Genomic DNA, 19,632 nt, shown 5'->3' on the forward strand with positions numbered 1-19,632 from the left:
ATAGGTGCACAAACCACACCGACGTGTCTCTCACATTTTCTAAAGCGGTCACTGAAGTCTAGCATGCGGCCTAATTGTCATCGAACAACTTTACATCAGGACTAGCCGCCGCGGTGGCTCATGTGTTATGGTGCTCGGCTGTTGATCCGAAATATGCGGGTTTGATCCCATTTCAATAGAGGTGAAAGGCTCTAGAGGCCCATGTACTGTGCGATGTTATTGGATGTTGAAGAACCCCAAGTGGTATAAATTATCCTGAAGCCCTCCACACCAGCGTCCGCCATAGTCTGAGTAGCTTCGAGATGTTAACCTCATAAAACTAAACGAAACCAACCATAAAGGTGATCTCCCTTCGGCCATCAGGTTAATACTGCTCGTACAACATAAGAAATCGCGGCCAGTGCCCTTAGTAACGAACTATGTAAAGATACTGCGGTCCCGGAAATCGCTTTCAGCCGCGTAAGGTCCCCACTCACATTGCCACCCTTTATGCCTTATTTATAAAATTTATGACAGGTATTTGAGCCCTCTGTGTGCCACCTTTAGAACCAGTCGATTTTGTAGTCTTCGAAAATGCCGACAGATGGCGGCAGGCAATTGCAAAACTCCTTGCGGGCGCCTTCCGCGCCGAGCGCGCGAACGGTGATCCTTGGCTTCCCGCGGGCGCTTGTCCCGACACTGAACTTCCCGATCGACACTGAGCCGAGCCACAGTGTTACGCCGGAGGCGCTCATCGATGCAGGCCGTGGAGTTGGTGAGCCGTTGTCAGCGGCGCTATGGCGCAGAAACGCCTTTGATCAGCGACACCGAGCCATGCGGCGCGCAACAGATGACTCGAGTCGCCGGCGCGTGAAGCTGTCAGCGGGACACTCGGAGGTGTCCGACACGGGACGGTTATGAGCTGTGCGAGCCGATGCTCGTTCTGGTGAGGAGGAGGACGATGACACTCGGACGCGGTCTTCGACGGCGAAGTGATTGGACTTGGCTCGTTCTAGCGGCACTCTTCCTACGTGGGACTGTCGTGTTGGGCCGCTATCAATCCCTGACAGGTAGATTATGCCTTTCTGGATGTTTGCGTCTTACCTGCAGCGAGTATATTTAAATGTTAGAAGTCAAAATTCCGCTGTGAATGCTGGCGAAGATGCGCGAAACCTCTTTTAGGGACAAGCGTAACATTGGTGCGGGGTTACGCAGTTTTCAAGACAAAGTTATTGAAAATTTACTTCACTATTTTTTTTTTTGCAGAGGTTTTCGTTGCGAAATCACAGCGAGAAAGCTGCTGAATGGATGTGTTTGTTTATAACTTTCAGATCGAAAAGGCAAAGCGAGATCTCCCGAATCGCGAGCACTTATGGGCTCCGCTGTCACTTTTTCGCTGTCTCGTAAAAAAACGAAAAATGGAAGCCATATTCGATGATAAGTGGCGAGGCTCAGCTTAGCTATTTGATGAGGTTGTTTTGAGGTAGTTGTTTTATTTAATAAGACACAGTGAAGGTGTAATGCTCTAACAACTGGTTTTAGGAATAATGAAACGGTTCCGGCACTTTTGCTGGCCTACAGTATTTACCACATCACTGATACTTTATTGCGTACCAGTTCAGGGTGGAAGGCCTTGAGATAATTTGAGGCATCAGACCTTGCATTGATAAAAATTGCTCGTTGTTGCTGAACAAAAATTGGAACAAGGGGGAGGGGGGGGGAGGGTTTTGCACCTTCGAGAAGTCTACAATAAGGGACATTCCTCAACGAAATATAGAAATGCTTTTGCGAAGTATTTTTATCTTAACGTTCAGCATATATTAACTAACGCCTATTACACGCCACTTGGGTACCACTTTAAGGCGTGCATTCATGATAACTATGCATGACGCGATATTTTTTGGATACACCGACAGCCGGAAAACTGCATCGAAGACATCGAGATCTGCGGAAGCCGGCTGTCGTTTTAGCATGAATATCACGCGTGGTGTCTCACTGCGAATGCAAGGTCTGGCGCTCAGCGCTTTATTGCCTCATCGTGTATCTAAAAGAGGTGCCATTCGCTTGTTCACCCGAGATGTGTTTCGCGTACTCGTTCAGTTCTCCTGCTTGGTGAGAATTTCGAACTCGCTTTGGCGTAGTGGCAGTGAAAAGAGTGAATGCGCAGCTCGGTAAAATTGCTAAATTGTTCATTGTGACATCCTCAGCCGAAAGTGCGCAGAGGCTTTGTACTATTCCACAGAAGCGGCTTACTTCTCAGAAGAGCATGCGAAAGATATTGATGAGTGACTCTTCTCCTGTTTTTGGTTTGCCATTTCAGTGGTTTAATACTTTTATCGCCAGCCTGTGCGGCAGTTATGACACGACTTTGTAAGCGATGTTTCTTGCCGACAGGGGCCCCGCGGCCACTCAGTTGTTGCGCAAGCCATTCGTTTCGACCAGCTCGAGGCTTAATGTGTGCTGTGTCGAAGAGAGTGCTTCGCTCGAACAAGCACTCGACATCTGCGCTCTAATGCGTGGCTGTGTATAGCTGCGCCGTGTTTCGATATAGAAGTAATGGGTGTCTCTGCCCGTTTCATTGCTTTCCCTTGTACAAGCGGTCCTGGCTTCGTTATTCTTTTGTGAGTAGTTTCGTTAGGTGTCTCCCACACGCAGTACTTTTAACGGGTCACAAATAACAGCCGCATTACGTGAGGCGACAACAGAAAAAGAGGCATGGTTTTATACAGCCGAGCAGCCGAGAGCAACGAGAGGAATTACACCCGGGCGGCCACTACAACGATTTCAGACAGGAAAAAGGCGGATCGCAGTGCAGGGTATTGCACGACTCGTATGTATTAAACCATTCACAGTGGCAAAGGCAAAACGCTTTGCGTTTCATGTCCATGATCATGTGCGTCCGCCTAGCCTAAAAGTTACGGTTGAACTTTATATCACTTCCGTCAGCAGTGCAACAAAAAAGATCTTTCTGTGTATTCTCTGAACATTGTATAAATTTACCGTCCGTGGTCATAGCCTTTTCATAGCATTCGGATGGAGGTTGAACTTAAGTCCACGTTATAGCGTGAAACGTTGAGCTTAGCGCCACATTTAACATTTTATTTTCCCATCAGTTCAGGCTGTGTGTCTCTTCCGCTGGTACCAAGAAACGGAATCAGCTTTAGGTCACGAGTGCACCTCGGGTCACGAAAAATAAGGGCCCGTGTGGAAGCCGAACCTGCCGACATTGCTAGCAAGTTCTCTGCCTCCGCGTTTAAACATTACACTGCAACGTATGCTTATTTACTGAACGAACTCAGAAGACGGTCGAAGTATTTCGAACGCAACAGAAAACCTTACGCTGGAATCAGCCGTTAAATTGTCTGCTCGTGTAAATGAAGGTATTCCTGAGTGTTCGAGTTCTCTTTATTCACTGCGTCAAATGTGTCACATCTGGGTGTAGTTTTAACATGAGTGCTAGCATCAGAGAGCACAGTTCATTTCAACAAGCTGGGATTACGGCACACGCGCCTAGTGACATTATCGCTACGGATAAGTGCGGTAGGTAGACTCCTCAAATACGGAAATAGAAAGAAGACCACGATTTTCTGAAAACAATTCGGCCCCTGTAGTATAAATTTTGGCAGAGGCCTTTGAAAGCAAATTACCTGAGAAGTTACCTGAGAAAAATTACCTGAGAAATTACTTGAGAACTACCCAAGGAACCACCCTTTTTCTTTTCTCTTGGCGACTACTGTTAATGCCAGATTGGTGCCAGTACATGGTCGAGTACTATACTGGAGAAGACACATCTTCGACAATACCGCATCCTGGTTAGCCAAATGCAGGATTTGTGATAAAACTACGTCGCGCATTTCATTGCACCGCAGAGGTAAGCTCCTTCAACTGAAATTTCGGGTCGATTGCATTATTACGGCTGGTTACTTGCAGCCATCTCAAAGAAAAACTATTACCAGAAATGCGCTTTCCGAACAGGAAGAAAAAAGGAAACAGGGCTGCGTCGGAGACTGATAATTCCTCACATGTGAAGCAGAACTTGTACAACGCTTAACTTTTCTTTAAGAGTACAATGAGACAGCATAAGAGATCCCTCCCGTACGAGTACTCCTTTTCTTTAATAGATCCACAGATCGCCAGGTGCCCTCATATCGTACTGTCGGGCGCAGTGGTGTTGCGGTTAAGCGGTTAAGCCCCTGCAGGTGGCTGTTTAAAACGCTGCCACAGATGGGGCTTATGGGACCCAGGTTGCTCGTCCTGAGCTCACCTAAGGCTTGTTCATGCTTGTTCTTCGTGAGGCTGTCTCTCTCTCAACTAATGAACTGATGCTCAGTGGCATGGTGGGCAGGTTGCAATCGCATTCAGTTTGTTTGAATTAAGTTCATTTCCACCTGCCATGAGTGGCAGGTTTCCTAGAACCCCGTGGACAAGTGGGTCATTTGCTTTTTCCTGACGTGGACAGTTGGATGGCGGCTTTTCTCACGAACGCGACCTCTAATGCTGTCGAATTACACTTCTTTCAAATTTTAGGAATTTCGGGAATCTCTTGCGGGCACTCTGAACAGGAACAATGACGACTGAGCACTTTACTGCGTTTTTAAAGCGATAGCGTTAAGGGTCCCATTCAGCGGAATTCCCGGCGTCATCGTTGTTCCCAAAGACAAAAAATACATATCGATAAAAAAATAGGTTTGGTTTGGTTTAAGGGGTTTAACGTCCCAAAACGACTAAGGCTATGAGAGACGCCGTAGCGAAGGGCTCCGGAAATTTCGACCACCTGGGGTTCTTTAACGTGCACTGACATCGCACAGTACACGGGCCTCTAGAATTTCTCCTCCAAAGAAATTCTAGCCGCCGCGGTCGGGATCGAACCCGCGTCTTTCGGGTCAGCAGCCGAGCACCATAACCACTGAGCCACCGCGGCGGCGATAAAAAAAAATAATAAAGAAAAGAAGGGCAAAGTGGCCGGCCAGAAAGGTAGATATCTGGCCTGCTACATCTCCACTGGAGAAGGAGAAGAGTAGAATAAAGAAGGTCGTTATGGTTGACGATGGGGTGCGAAGGAAGATGAGAATATGTGCACGCACATTTCATGGCATCACAGCCGCGAATAGAGACCCGTGTCGCTCACAAAACGTGAAAATGCCCGCATTGCCTGGACTGCTTTCTAACTCTGCGACCAAGTGCCTAGCACTAAGTCCTCAGAGAGTGGTTTCCTGTCCAAGCGCTTCAAAGAAGCAGTCACCGCTAGTCTTTCGCGCACATATAGTGCACACACCACTAGTATATGCTCCAGAGTCTCGGTTATGCCGCCAGTGGAACAGTCGAGGGTGTGTGCTAGTTCAAATAAATGTAAGTGCTATCACTTGAAAACAGTATGTAAACGAAGGTTATGCATCAAGCATGCATGAGGCCAATTCCGCGTGGCATCCAAAATTTGATTGCCAGATCTAGTCTTTTAAGGCGGATTTGCCGAGCGTCTGGCTTGGCCCAGTATCTCGCCGTCGCACTCTTCATAAAGTCCGAAAGAAGACGAGTGGTGCTCGGTCTTGAGAAAGGCACAACTGTATGGAGGCCATTGCTGAAAGCTCTTTGCTTCAGCATCGGCCTTCTCATTTCCATCTAGCCCGCTGTGTCCAGGAATTCAATGAAAAAATATTCGGTGATCTTGTCCTTGTGTAGATGAAATGAGCTCAGTTATCTCTAGTGCTGGAGACTTGTAGGCGGTGTGGCATAGAAAATGTTCTAAAATTAGTAGCGCGGGCTTGGAGTCCTTGAGTATATATCACTTTTGAAGTTCTTCCCCACAGAGGTGTCAATTCGCTTCCTTAAGAGCCATCAGCTCAGCAGCGGTTGATGTTGAATTGTGTCCTAGAACGAATTTCAGAGTCATCTGCCGAGCGGGTATCACTAAAGGTGCTGTCGATGCCACTGGCGCTACAGGTCCATGTGTACTGACAGCGTATACGTGAACATAGTTTTGATATTCGGACCAGATATCCTTTCGCGGTCAAAATTATATGGAACGCGTGTTCTCGAAAAAGCGTTCATTTCAGCTCTACCTCCCGACACAGTCGCGTGGTATAGTTGTCAAGAGAGGCTACTTGTCCCCTGATACTATGACGCATTTCAAGCGACTGGATTACGTGACTGAGCCGGAAAATTTTTTTTTTTTCCATGGATTTCTTTAGTATTCCGTGAACATGCAGACATACTGAAGGCTGAGGCATCACCCACGGTGGCTGATTCTGATGGGATTTGATACTGATGGCGAAAATGTCATATGGCTGGGCATGTCATATGAGACTCAAATAACCGACGGCCGTTAAGGGTAACGGACTGAACAAGCGTAACAGGGTGAGCAAGAAAGTCAGGAGGGCGCACGAGTTTAGGAAGTTTGCCGTGACTCATTTGCCGCAGGTAGCACAGCAGCGAATTAATTGGGGAGATATAGAAGAGGTCTTTGCCCTGTAGCGGGCTTTGTCAGGCTAATGATGATGACGATAATGTATTCGCGCCTTTCAGTCAATGTACACCAAAACATTCGCTAGCACAAAATCTCCTAACTTGGTGCAAAACTGCACACAGTGTTTAGGAAGGGTAAGGAACTTCTGCACTATTCTGATTTTTTCGGAGCCTCCATGAAACTACCGCGTATATGCAGAATTTTTGGCGAGTCTTTTATTTGCTTCAACTGCGAGTCTAGGAAATAATGCCGGCATCATGACATCAGGATTTCGTACCAAGTGGAAGATTATGAGCGCAACTTAGTTCAGTTCTTCGCACAAGTATGGTCCACAGCACAGCTGCGGAATGTGTTGTTTTTTACGAATGGACAAACAGAGAGCACTGAGGTAGTATTACAGGTTCAAGTCAAAGTGTTAGCCAACATTTGTTTCTTTTGAGTTTACGCCTGCTCTTGCACCCGTGGTCCTTTACGCAGTACAAATGCGAACGAGCAATAAACGAAAAAGGAATATTCAGCGAAGCAAACTCAGCAACAGTACAAGTATTACCTTTTCCATTCACTTTCACCGTTTATATGAGTTTAATTACAGCATTTCATTTTTTTTTTCAGAACGGCATCATACAGTCGTGAGCTGCTGCAAATCGGAGGTCAAAACCGCGAGGTGTATTCTTGAAGCGTTCGTAACTTTGCCATTTGGATCCTTAGTGCACAAGTTAAGATTGCGTAACATTCACCACGAAATAATGGAGTTGTTCTTGGCCGCTTCGAAGCAAATGGCCGCAAATTATATTAGCGTGCCTTTATCAGTCCCGAAGAGTGACATAATTATTCCAGGTGTCGTAACCGCTGCACTCGCTGTACTTCTATCATTAGCTTATATTTTTATGTTCCGTCTTTTCTTATGCAACCGACACATGTCCATTTGAATGAGAAATGAGGAAGTCGTCATATCGTGTCTTATGTTGTGCGTTCGAGTGTTATCTGTTACTAAGCGATCTTTTCTTGCGTTCAGTGGGACCGAAATTCGTATTAAGACTGCATAATTTGAGCATAAGTTCATCTACTACCTAATGAGTTCTTGCTTGGCTGGCTCATACCTAATGATAGGGGAAGCATAATTCAGCTCTGCGAAAAGAAAACAGGATGCAGACCAACAGCACACATACGATAAAAGACGCAACTTGTAGCGCTTGGACGACAAGGACAGATATGAAGCATGCAACACGCGTGTCATCTTCGTATCTGTCCGTGTCTTCCAAGCACTACAAATTTCGTCAGGACGACCTAACTCGCCCGAAGAGCCACCCTGAGAGAAAAAGAAAATGAAGTCTTTTAAAATGGATGGAGTTTTCATGTTTCGTTTCAAATACACTGCAACTGAACATAACCGTGCATTAATAAGGGCCATCGATCTATTGATTACGTTCCCAGGAACGCGACATTAAGCCTACGCTCTCTGGCCGTGCTCCAAGCTTTCCGGCATTCTGGCTTTCGCAGGCCAGAAAGCGTGCCTTACCATTGTACAGTCTTTGTCAAAAGTAACTAGGCTGCATAGTTTGCTTCTAGTTTGTATAGTGGAGCCCTTGTGGCTTTCCTAAAGAACAAAAGGTGTTGGAAGGTAAGAAGACCCCCAGTCCTTACCTTTGACGACCATTTCAGCTTCAGGGAAGCTGTAAGGGCTCCACTTTACGAGCTAGAAGCAAACCATGCAGCCTGGTTACTTTTGACAAAGACTGTACGTCTTTGCCAAAAGTAACCCGGCAGCTATGGTTTGTTTCTAAGCGTCGTAGCGAGGCACCTATGGCAGCCCTTAATCTCCGAATCTGTGCAAAGTAAGGTGAACCCTTGTCATGACGTTCTGGCACCTTTCGGCCTTTAGGGGTGCCGTAAAGGCTCCATTATACGGTTGAGAAGCGAAAACCTGTTGCGCGGTTACTTTTGGCTAAGGGGGTACCTGTAGGCCGCTTGTAGCACTCAGTGCTATCTAGGAAAAAGAAATCGGAGTAGGGTCTGTCGCACTGAAAATGGAATGGGTGAGGAAACCAGATCTGGCGTCAGTAAGTGAGCTGTTGAGGAGTTCTCAAAGCCTCAATCGAAAGCTGGACTGGCAAGCGCATCGCCTGTATTACTTTTGGCTAACGTGGCTGCGTATGCCACGTGCTTAAACCAGGTCCCTCGTTTTTTTTTTTTTTTTTGCTGACCGCCAGCTGTAGCTTTTGTAATATTTTGAATTAAACGCCTCGAAAAAAGTACGACGAACCGAGAAGAGAAGAAACGACACCGGCGCTGTGCTTTCTATATGATTACACTTAGGAGAGCAGAAAGTTGGGCTAGTTGGCTGATATGCATACTGAAAAAAATGCGCAGAAACACGAAGACTAAGCGCTCGTCCTTGTGTTTGTCTTTGCTTTGTCCTCGTGTTTCTGAGCAATTTTTTCAGTATGCATATCAAACAACTAGCCCAACTTTCTGCTTTCCTAAGTGTCATTTCTAGTATAACAGGCTCTTTTTTATTTACTTCTTTAACTTTAACGACCCGGCAGTTATTGTTGCAGCCGTTTCTGTGTGCGCGTGCAAGGCGAGGACCTTTTCAAGCGCTTGTCCTTGTGTTTGTCTCTGCTTAGTCCTCGTGTTTCTGCGCACTTTTTTCATTTGTGCCCTAGCGCATAGCCCGTGTTGTGTGTTTTAGCTTACCGCTATTAATTATTAATTTAATGGCCACTTGTCTCGGTGGGCAGGTTGTGAAGAAACCGCAAGGTGGCGTTATCTAGGTGTCTCACCTGCCTCCTAGGCTGCCTTCTGGGGAGCACATGCGCAGGTGATTTTTCGATCACCACGTTGTTTCAACGCTGTCGCGTTACAGTACGTTAAAATAGGCCATGGCCTTGAAGTAGAGCACCAGATTAGGTTTCGGAGGGCAGTGGGTTCGACTTCCGCTGCGAGCCGAGTGCCCACTGGTTTCTTAAAATGGGCACAAGCCGCTCCCTGGCCTGGTGCTCAAGATGGCTTGAGAAAGGAGCCTGCGACTCCAAAGGCCGCATTAGTGAGTTGAGGCAAATAGAAAAACGTGCCGCAATCGGGCTTTAACGCACAAGGCGGATATAGGTCATTCTAGGGTCTACGATGTGTCGAGGAGGGATTAAAAAGTATACATGCCGGCAAAAAAATATTCCCTTCTGTACACTGAGTAGGACGGGGTCGGGCCAGTTCCGAAGAACTCTCACACTAGGATAGACACATACTAGACACCCCCTCTTGTCTCAGTCTGAGTCTGTCCATCTCCGGCCCAGGAAGGCCATTCGGCGAATGTGGCGGTCTAGTCTACTAATGCCTCCTCGTTGGTCGTGTTGTGGGTCAAATCCACGTGCACCGGAAAAGCAGTGGCGGAACTCCCCGAATGGTCTCCGTGCTGTGCCTCTCTGCTAGGCGCCGCAGCATCCTCGAGCTCGGGTACTGCCTTGGCGCCACGGTTCAAGCGACAGCCCGTCTACGCCTGTTTTGTTTAAGCGTCTTTGACGCCGGCCCGAGTATGGACTTCATCCGGCACCCATATCCTCTCACGGAGGTACGACGCGCAGACGCCCCGAGGAAGCGGGTACCAGTTCTGCTATCCGTTCGCCCCTGCCTTTCTTAGCATGCTGAGACGCCCACACGTAAGCCTCAGCGTTGCCTAGGGACGGACCTGGTTTTGTAGCGAGAGCTACACTACGCTACCCAGTCGAGCATTTCGCCGTGAGCCTGGGAGGCCTATAGTGCGCATGCGCTTCGCCGCCGCCGCCGCGCGTGAATGCGCATGCGCGGCAACCGGAGAAGGGCAGCAGGTGCGCGGCGCATGACGTCAGAGAACTGTAGCTCTTCTTACGTATATCCTGACATAGGTGAGCTAAGCTATTGCCAATTTTTCTTTTTTGCCCCGGCATGCCCCTACTTTTGATGACTTCAGAGAGCGGAGATTTATTTCGCTGCACCGAATACCTGCCCGAGAATTAGCCGAAGCAGCCCATCCTAGGACTGCAGTGGCGTATGAGCCCTCGTGCTGCCTGTCCTGCAAAGATGATTTCCAGCGGTCCTTCCCTATGATATCATTGGCGTCGCCTCCAATTCTCTGAACTACAGGAGAGCGCAGCATCTCTCAGCCTTACAGCTAGGGCCTCATCGCCATTGCCGCACTCCGCTTAGTTACAAGAGGAGGCATTCTCTTCCGATGATAACCGAGCAAACGTCAGTCCAACCCATTAGCAGTGAAGTCACTGCAGCGCCTCGTTAGATAACAGCGGTTCACCATCCCTCGCGGAGATTCCGCGCAGGTCAAATTCAGCGCACCATGCGGTAGGGGCCACGGTGAATCACAATCTGAACTGCCTAACTTCATGTAATTGTGCCCCCTTTAGGGGCACAGGCTCTGCCTTGAGGTTAGACAAGGTTTTCTGGAGTGAGTGTTAACGGAAGACCAGCTAGCCTTCGGCTTTCAAATTTTAGAGCCTCACTTACGTTCTCTCAGTCCGGCAATTGGTTTGGAGATCGTGTGCAGCACAACTGTCCATACCCGATCATTTCATTCCCCGATCACAACCACCTTCGCTGTATCCGGTATATTTCCTCGTTATGTCAGTTAATAAATCTTATAAACGTGTGCACCACAACACTACAAATCGTTTGACACCATCAGGAACCCCTTGCAACAAATGGTTAGGCTGTAATGGCCGTCTGAAGGTCCTAGGAATGCACAGTTTTGGGGAAGGAAAGGTCGTCAGTGTGAATCCACACATATTTTGGGCTTCATCTCAAGTAGTAATTTCATGCTCAGGGACATGAAAAGTCATTTGACACCACTTCAAGCATTCTGTGTCAAACGGGTGGCCCCGAATATTATGCAAATAATAGTCCCCGTGGGGGGGGGGGGGGGGGGGGGGGGGGAGTGCGGTCTCACTTTGATAGCCGCTACACTGGAACATATATAACGAATCGAAAGCTTAGGTATGAACTGAAGCGCTACGCACCCACTGTTGCTATGTGATATAGTGTCGTCACGTGGTGACTGCTTTGGTCAATTTGACCTTCATTGTAGACCAACGCGTCCTTGACAAACGTAAGTAGTAAGGGCTAACGCTCTTAAAAACACGCATGCCTGGTCGATATTGCAATCTATAATCACTTTCAATAGGTTAGCATCGCCGGAAGCTCACTGCGGGGCCACGCCGTACCGAAGAAAATTTAATTGTGGGCCACCGGTTGACCACGATGGACCGGAATTAGGGCTCTGAAAATCACTAGCAGTGAGTATTCTAAAGGAATTAAGAATTCTTAGAGCAGCTGCGAATGGAACAGAAATAAGAACGGAGTTAATTAATTAAATAACGGAGCTAAGGAATTATACGCTAGAAGCGCCACAGCCTGCCACTTCTACTTTATCTCAAGTTGTTACTTTACCTTATGCCCCAGGGATAGCTTTCATCTTTTTTCTCATTACATTTTTAAGAAAAATGACTACTCCTGGGTTATCGTTAACTATTTCTAAGAGAGCTAACAAAACCGGGAATAATTCCTTGGTTATAAGCACCCTCCAGCAGTAAAGCGTGCTGTGAGAGCAATACAAATATTAATATTATACTTTTCTTTCTTACTTGCAGGAACGGTTTGCAGAAACGGTATGCACTATGGGCAGAAACCATCTATCGAAAAAATATCATTTAGAAAAGTTATATGTGGTAGTCGTACTATATTCCCCCGAGCAGCACGTCTTCATTAATGAAAGTTAAGCAGAGCGTCTAATCAGGGCAGTGTGTTCGCTTAGAGTCTTCATAATTAATCTCTTTAACATGACAGTTTGTTCCCGTCCCTTTTTATGCTTTTGTCCTTTTCAGTTTCGCCTCAGGGAGGTCTTCTCCGAAGAAATAGATTAGCGGGACAACGCAGCAGCTAAGGCGGTCTTCAGTCTGCCTTTAAGTGATGTGGTTGGTACTGGTATTGCTGCTCTCAGCATAACATAGAACGGCCTGCAACTTTATTTATGGACGGGGATTTCTTCTGAGAAAAATTTGCCCTTGTTTACGGGGAAAGCAGAAATGATTTTCGGAACATACCTCTGAATTTCCACCTTCAACGCTGTTCTGTTCTTTCCGTAATATAATAAAACGAGAGTCCTTTTTTTTTCTTCCTTTACTATTGCGCCAGAAAGGTTTGTTCTAATGGAGCATTTATTTCGCTTAAAGGGACTAAGCAATAAATAATTGAGATTAAGTAAAGCAGACGGGAGATAGGCATTCCATCACTCGTCACCCCAGAACAAAAATTTTTCAGCTGGCATCAATAACAACTAAGTTATAGACGATTAAAAATTACGCTCCTCTTCTCCCCCCTCAGCTCGTACACACGGACCACCACAAAAAAAAAAAAAAAAAAACAGCTCTACGACTGGGCCCCGCCTATGAATACGTCATTCGCTGACGTTCGGTTTGCGACTTCCGGTTGTCGCACCCAGCACCCCAGCAGTAGCGTCGGCAGCGTCTCTCCGTTCTCTCTTCGCCTTCCTGGATTACGGTGCGCATGTATTTTTTTTTTTTTTTTTTAGGATTTATTCCTGCGACAAAGGCACTGCCAGTGGCTCCCGAACTTCTGACAGAAAGAGGCGGCAGAGGTAAACTGAAACCATATGCGCGAAGGCAATGCCGAGCTGGCTCGCGCTTGCCCGAGGGGGTCGCGCGGCGGCACGAGCAGACGATTTTCACCGCTACCGGAAGTGTGCCCGTGACGTCGTGGCTGCCGTGGCTCCGGCGAATGACAGCGTGTGGTGGCCTGCTGACGTCACGGGACTAGTGACGTCTATTTTCACGATTTTAGTTTCAAAATCGGTCACTACGAAGACACCAATCGGCCCGAAAATTAAAAAAAAAACACGGTTTTTAAAAATTCCTAATAAATTGCCAGCTCAGCTCTGAAGACTCACACTTGGTGAGAATGCTTCTTAGCATCATTTCGTAGCACTGAAAACATTGACAAGCGACTTTTAATGCGCTGCACAGTCCCTTTAACTCTGACACGACTAGCTTCAGAACCGTAGCGACACGAGCCATGACGGCAAAGAGTTCAGGTTGTAAGGGTAGTCATAATTCGGCATTTTTGGACACCGTCTTCTGATGGGCAGGGCACCCTAATAAAGGGCACTTGAGAAATTTGCAGTCGTTTTACTGTTTTGACATCATTTTCCTGATCCATCCTTTAGCGAGCCAACAACTGCAGATATTCCGCCACGCGCACTTTCGTCAACGTTTACACCAGGTATAAATCACCGCATACCATTAACCTATGCTATATATGCAAGCTATGGAAAGAAAAATGATAGGTGCAACGTTAAGAGATCGGAAGTGGCCGGAGTGGGTAAGAGAACAAACGCGGGTTAATGACATCTTAGTTAAAATCAAGAGGAAGAAGTGGGCATGGGCACGGCATGTAATGCGAAGGCAAGATAACCGTTGGTTCTTAAGGGTAACGGAGTGGATACCAAGAGAAGGCAAGCGTAGCAGGGGGCGGCAGAAAGTTAGGTGGGCGGATGAGATTAAGAAATTTGCGGGAATACGGTGGCCGCAACTGGCGAAGGACAGGGTTAATTGGAGAGTCATGGTAGAGGCCTTTGCCCTGCACTGGGCGTAGTCAGGCTGATGATGATGTTGATGATCATGACCATTAACATATAGCATGGGAAGTGATGCAATGAGTCCCACACTTGTTCAGTATCGAATTTCCTGCAATACTGAGCCCTGAAAGTGTATGCCAGTAGAGCGTGGCATATATACCCATGGTAGAACGTACGTGTAAGGGCGCTCGAGAGCAACCATTATCAAAATGTAACAGCAGGCTCGTGCGCTTGCCGAAAGAATTCAGAAAATTCACTTTTGGCGAGCATAAAAGGTTTGAAAACTGGGTTTTACTGGCCGACACAGAGCACAATTTTATGGCTCCTCCCTACAAACTTCAGCCTGCTGCTCTCGCATAGCACGCGGCTGTGGGCGGCCAACCTAAAGGACATAACCGGAGGACGTGAGTGGAAGAGCGACGGACCTTGGTATAGGTTGGGAAATTGCAAGGCCAGTCACTGCGACGTCGCCTATCTTTGTTAGTGCTTAAAATATGCAGTGTACACAAGAGTCTACAGAGACGCTCCTTCGCAAACTCGCAACGCTCACGCAGCCCCTAAGGATATACGAGCAGGTAGGATGTAAGTGTACACACTACAGAAACATATTGCGGCTGCATACTATTGCACAGGGACGACATGATGCTTTCCTGAAGCTGGTAAGCACACCGCAGCTGTTTGTAATATGAAAGAGATAGAAATTTAGGCGCTGGATCGAAGGGCTGTACAGAGTACAGGGATAACATATGGAGTTTCCGAAAGGTTTCTTCGTGCATCTCGTAAAGTTTCCTTCTTAAACTCTCCGGCATAACACGAGCAAGGCTATGGAATTTGGTGATAATACTGGAGGCGACAAAAGGAAAAGAAAGTATAAATAAAGCTTGGTAAGGAAACCTCCGAACTCCTGGCGCTCTGCAGCTTATGGTGTTAGAAACCTCGGTCGTTGATATTTGTTCTTTCAGCATAATCATGCTGCACCAATTGTTAATTCAATAGTACTCTGGACTGCCATATAACGGTTCTGGTAGCTGGCGCTGCGGCTTGCAAGGTGCATGCAAATAAAATAGAGGCAAAAAGAGCGAGACCAAGGTGAGATGAGACTCTTATGCAACAAGGCGCTTCACGCAGCTATGCTTCATATCAACTGGCATTAAAGAGTTCGATAGGACTTACCATCGATGCTCCAGTGCTCTAGGTTATTACGTGATCTGAAAAATATCTTTCGTGCAACATTCCTGAGGACAGCCGACGTGTTCACATATTGTAGCCCATGCAGGTAAGTATACAAAGGGTGCATTACAACATGCAGCGAACCCGAATAGTTTGGTTTATGGGCTTTAACACTCCAAAGAGACTCAGGTTATGAGGAACACCGTACTGGAGCGCTCTGGTTAATTTCTACCATCTTTGACTATTTACCGTGCTTTGATATCGGAAAGTACGCGGGCCTTGAGCATTTCGCCTCGATTGAAATGCGACCACCGCGGTTGGGGTCGAACCCGCGTCTTTCTGGTCGGCAGCCAAGTACCATAAGCGCTGAGCAACCATGGCAGCTCGTCGACACCAAATGCCCTTCTTATTTGCAGCACATTCAGAGCAGTGGAAAAAAGACCGCACTCTAAAATGGAATTCGCGTTGTTTTGTTGGTACGAATTTATCCCTTGAACATTTTATGCTAAGCTGCAAGGAACGGAAAGAGCGAAGAGATGAAGCACGACCGAGCTCATTTGAAACTCTTGTGCACGGTGTCCTGTTTTATGCTTTTTTCGGTTTTTCTAAAATAAAACTTTTCCCATTTCTTGATTACTTGAAGTAAGCATACTCCCATGGTGCAAGCATGTAAATATATTTGCTGGTTCATGCGAATGGCTCTTACAGCCTGGTGCAGGCGAGCTGCAGCGGAGTACTAGGGGTTCCGTGAACAATTTTAGCACAGACGCGTCATGTATTTCGTTTCATCTTTCTTTGTTTTCAATTTAACGAACACGATTACATGATTCGAGTGGCGGAAGGGGTAAGTGGGTTCGTGGCCCCTCCCACGAGATCTGCTTAAGTCCCACGGCCATTAAAGGGCTAAGAATTATTTGAGGTTTTTGCTCTTTATTAAATTCGATGGGACAGTGCGTAATTATCAGGCACCTCTCTGAATTCCGCACTTCGTTTCGTGGATTTATTTTATGAGACGCCAGCGTATTTCATCACAGCTGATATTCGCTCTTTTGTACCTGTCGTCTTAGGGAGTGCAAGCGCTTCAACCACTCGTAATGACTGTCCTGGGCCGACATGAAAAAAAATATAATGAATAATAGTAAGATTAAAAATGAAACAAAGGCTGCACTTTTAATTGAATTATAAGTCAATAAATACAAAACACGTAGTTTGTAACTTTGTGCAGGATAACAATAGACTATGTAGCGGCCTACCATGCGCTTGCTACGATGGTCCGGCCGAAAAAGAAGACTAGCGACAGCTTACGCGTGCGCGCGGGCAGAAGATATTCAGCACACAGTCTTGTGTTCCGCCTGGCGAAGTGGGCATAAAAATATGTATTTGTGGACACGGGGCAACGATTTCTGCCTGGTTCTCATACGCCACAAACTGGTGACCCGAACGTGATTCGAACACGCAACCTTCTCCGCCGAGGCGTCTTCGATGCTCTTCATTCTTTAGCTCATCCTGGAATTCGAGCGACTCAGCGGCTAGTCACGTGTGGCTGCGTTTGGCCCAGCATCAATGTAGACGTTCGTCGCTGGTCGCGCGCTTGCCTCCGCTGTCAGCAAGCTAAGGTGCATCGCCACACTACGAGTCCTCTGTGTGAATTCCCGACCCCGGACGCCCGCTTCAGCAATCTTCACGTTAATATTGTCGGTCCTCTTCTTCCCTGCCAGAGTCATCGATTCCTACTAACCTGCATTGACAGATATACCCACTGGCCCGAAGCGATGCCCCTCAAGGACGTCATAGCGGAGTCGATAGCTCAAGCGCTACTCACTCTCTGGATCAGCCGCTATGGTGTTCCTTCCACCATTACGACTGACTGTGGTCGTCAGTTTGACTCCGCATTGTTAGCTAACCTCTCTCGGCTGTTCGGCGTGAACCACATCAAAACAACCTCTTACCATCCGATATCAAATAGCGTCATCGAACGTTTTCACCGACAACTGAAGGCTTCACTTTTGTCTTCGACTTTCCCTACAACATGGCTTGAGCGTCTTCTTTTCGTCATGCTTGGCATCTGCACCACTCTTCCTCCAGTGCCGCCGAGCTTACGTTCGGTACCACTCTTCGCGTCTTAGGAAATTCTTCGAGCCCTCCCTAACACTTCCTACTGACATATCGAACTACGCCTGCTGTCTACGCAGCGCTATGCGTGACGTCGTTTCTCCTCATCCAAGACAGTCTACTCGTAGTGTGCACGTCAACCCCGACCTTCAGAGCTGCCCGCACGTTTTTGTGCAAAACGACGCCGTGCGTCCTCCCTTACGTCCCCCTTACGCCGGCAATTTCAATGTCCTCAGGCGGCACAGCAAGTACTTTCTGCTGCTTCTATACGGCCGGGAGGACAATATCTCCATTGATCGCCTGAAGCCCGCTTACTTCGACTCTGAAGACTCATATAATTGTGCTGCCGCATCCCTTCCTGACCGGGCCGGTGCATCTCGCCCTGTTTCCCACTCGACACTCTCACGGCTTCCTCGCTAGACGGGGAGCCCTTTGGCGGCCTTCCAGGCATTTGCTACGACGATCCGGCCCGAAAAAGAAGATGAGCGACAACTTACGCGTGCGCGTGGGCAGAAGAGATTCGGCTCACAGTCTGGTTTTCCGCCTGGCGAAGTGGGCCAAAAAAATGTATATTTGTGGACACCGGGCAATGATGCCTGCCTGGTTCTCATACGCCACAACTACAACTGCGCCGTTTCAAATGCGCGAAGAGTAGCTTTGGCGAAGTCATGTGGCAGCTTACTGATTTCAACTGGTTGGAGACAAGCATTGCGGTGTTTGTTCCAATCTCTCAATAATTTGTCTATCCATCCGTCGGTCCTTGCGTCCACCTGTCGGTCGGTCGGTCGGTCGGTCGGTCGGTCGGTCGGTCGGTCGGTCGGTCAAAATGCGGTTTTATGTGGAGGAAGATTTCAAGGAAATAGGTCACCGGTAGGCTTGTGTCTTGCCGAAACGAATTGAGTGGCTCAGCTAGTCGGAAGGCTAAGTTTGGCTGACCGCAATATTTCTTCAAAAATGCATCTCAGATTAGCGTGCACTTGAAGTATTTTCATTCCACGCGTGAAAGGAACATTAAAGCAGAATCAACTAGACCACGTAAATTGAAAACTAGACCTTGAGTTTTGTTCCACAGGAAGACTCACGCACCTCAAAACTCGCCCGTCGGTTCGCAACGGGACATTAAAATGGCTGCGAAACCTGCAGTGACGGATATGCCACCGCAAGCCTAAGCTGGTACTTCCGGGGCGCACGTGTTGTGATCGATGTTGCTAACAAGCAAGCTTTAGATTTGTTTTGCAGTTTAATTTATTATTTGGCTGCGGAACGTTTGCTAATTAATTACGTCCGTACTGAACAAAAAGAAAATTCCATTTGATGATGGCCTGTGTATACGGCTCCAAAGTGAGAAGGCACAAATTCCAATGGGAAGAATCGCTAGTGCTTGGTCATACACAAAGAAGCGCCCCAAGCACGCACACGCACGATTGCGCAGAAATAATAAAAAAAACGAAAGAAAACGCAAACAGTCGCGCGTGAAGGGACGAGCACGCATGGCAAGAACACGCTGGAGCTTTCCATCAAAAGGTATCAGGCTAGGCCGGTTAACTCGCGGGGACCCAAATAACAAGCTTCCGGGACTCGCAAACCAATACCGATAGAAACCCGCTTTCCAGCACCCATACACACGCAGACACACACACACAAATGCGCAAGATGAAAGACCGCAAGAGAGAGGCGGAGTTGAGTGAGGTAGAAAGCGGCGCATCAAAGGCAGGCGGCGGAAACGTATTGCTGGATACCGACCGAGATTATACGAGTCGAGGGAGGCACAGCCGCGTGCTTCCGGCAAGGAGGCCGTGTTAGCGGCACGAATTCGCGGCCTTTCTTTTCCCTTACTTTTCCTGCCGGGAGCTTCCCCTTTTGGGGAACATTCCAGGCCCGCGAGCGAGGGAAGGAAAGCCCGGGACAAGAGCGCTGCCTGGGCTACGCGCAATGGCGGCAGGAATCAGAGGCGTATAATGGGGCGGCACGCTGTTCGGTAACAACCGCGCGTCCGCGCTGATCTCCGCGGAGACGGACCAGCTGATTAAAAGGCCGCCGGCGGCGGATGGCGAAACAAACGCGAGGCCGTAACAATCGGGCCCGCGGGCGGGGAGTTGCTCCGTCTTGCTCCTTAAGGCTTGCTCCCTTGCTCCGTCTTGCTCCTGTGTAGCGGACGGCCAGGAATCCTCTCTTGTTTGTCGGCGCTACGCTGGTGCTTCAGTTTTGGAGAAAAGGGCATTAAGGGCGTCGTCCTTAGAGGCCTTTTATCCCTCTGGCTGTTATCGTACGA

General features: G+C 47.9%; 1 protein-coding gene across 2 annotated transcripts in view; it reads left to right on the top strand.

The window, feature by feature from the left end:
* Positions 1-702: 702 nt before the first annotated feature.
* The window catches only part of LOC149342785 (synaptogenesis protein syg-2-like), a 116,085-nt gene continuing 97,155 nt past the window's right edge, over positions 703-19,632 (top strand). For both annotated transcript variants that reach the window (XM_089542236.1, XM_089542237.1), the window contains exon 1: positions 703-1,049. In XM_089542236.1, the coding sequence (XP_089398362.1) occupies positions 914-1,049 (136 nt within the window). In that variant the 5' untranslated portion in view covers positions 703-913. The remainder of the gene's footprint in view (positions 1,050-19,632) is intronic.

This window comes from Amblyomma mixtum, chromosome 5 (genome assembly GCF_055824585.1).
Source record: "Amblyomma mixtum isolate Tamu chromosome 5, ASM5582458v1, whole genome shotgun sequence".
NCBI lineage: Eukaryota > Metazoa > Arthropoda > Arachnida > Ixodida > Ixodidae > Amblyomma > Amblyomma mixtum.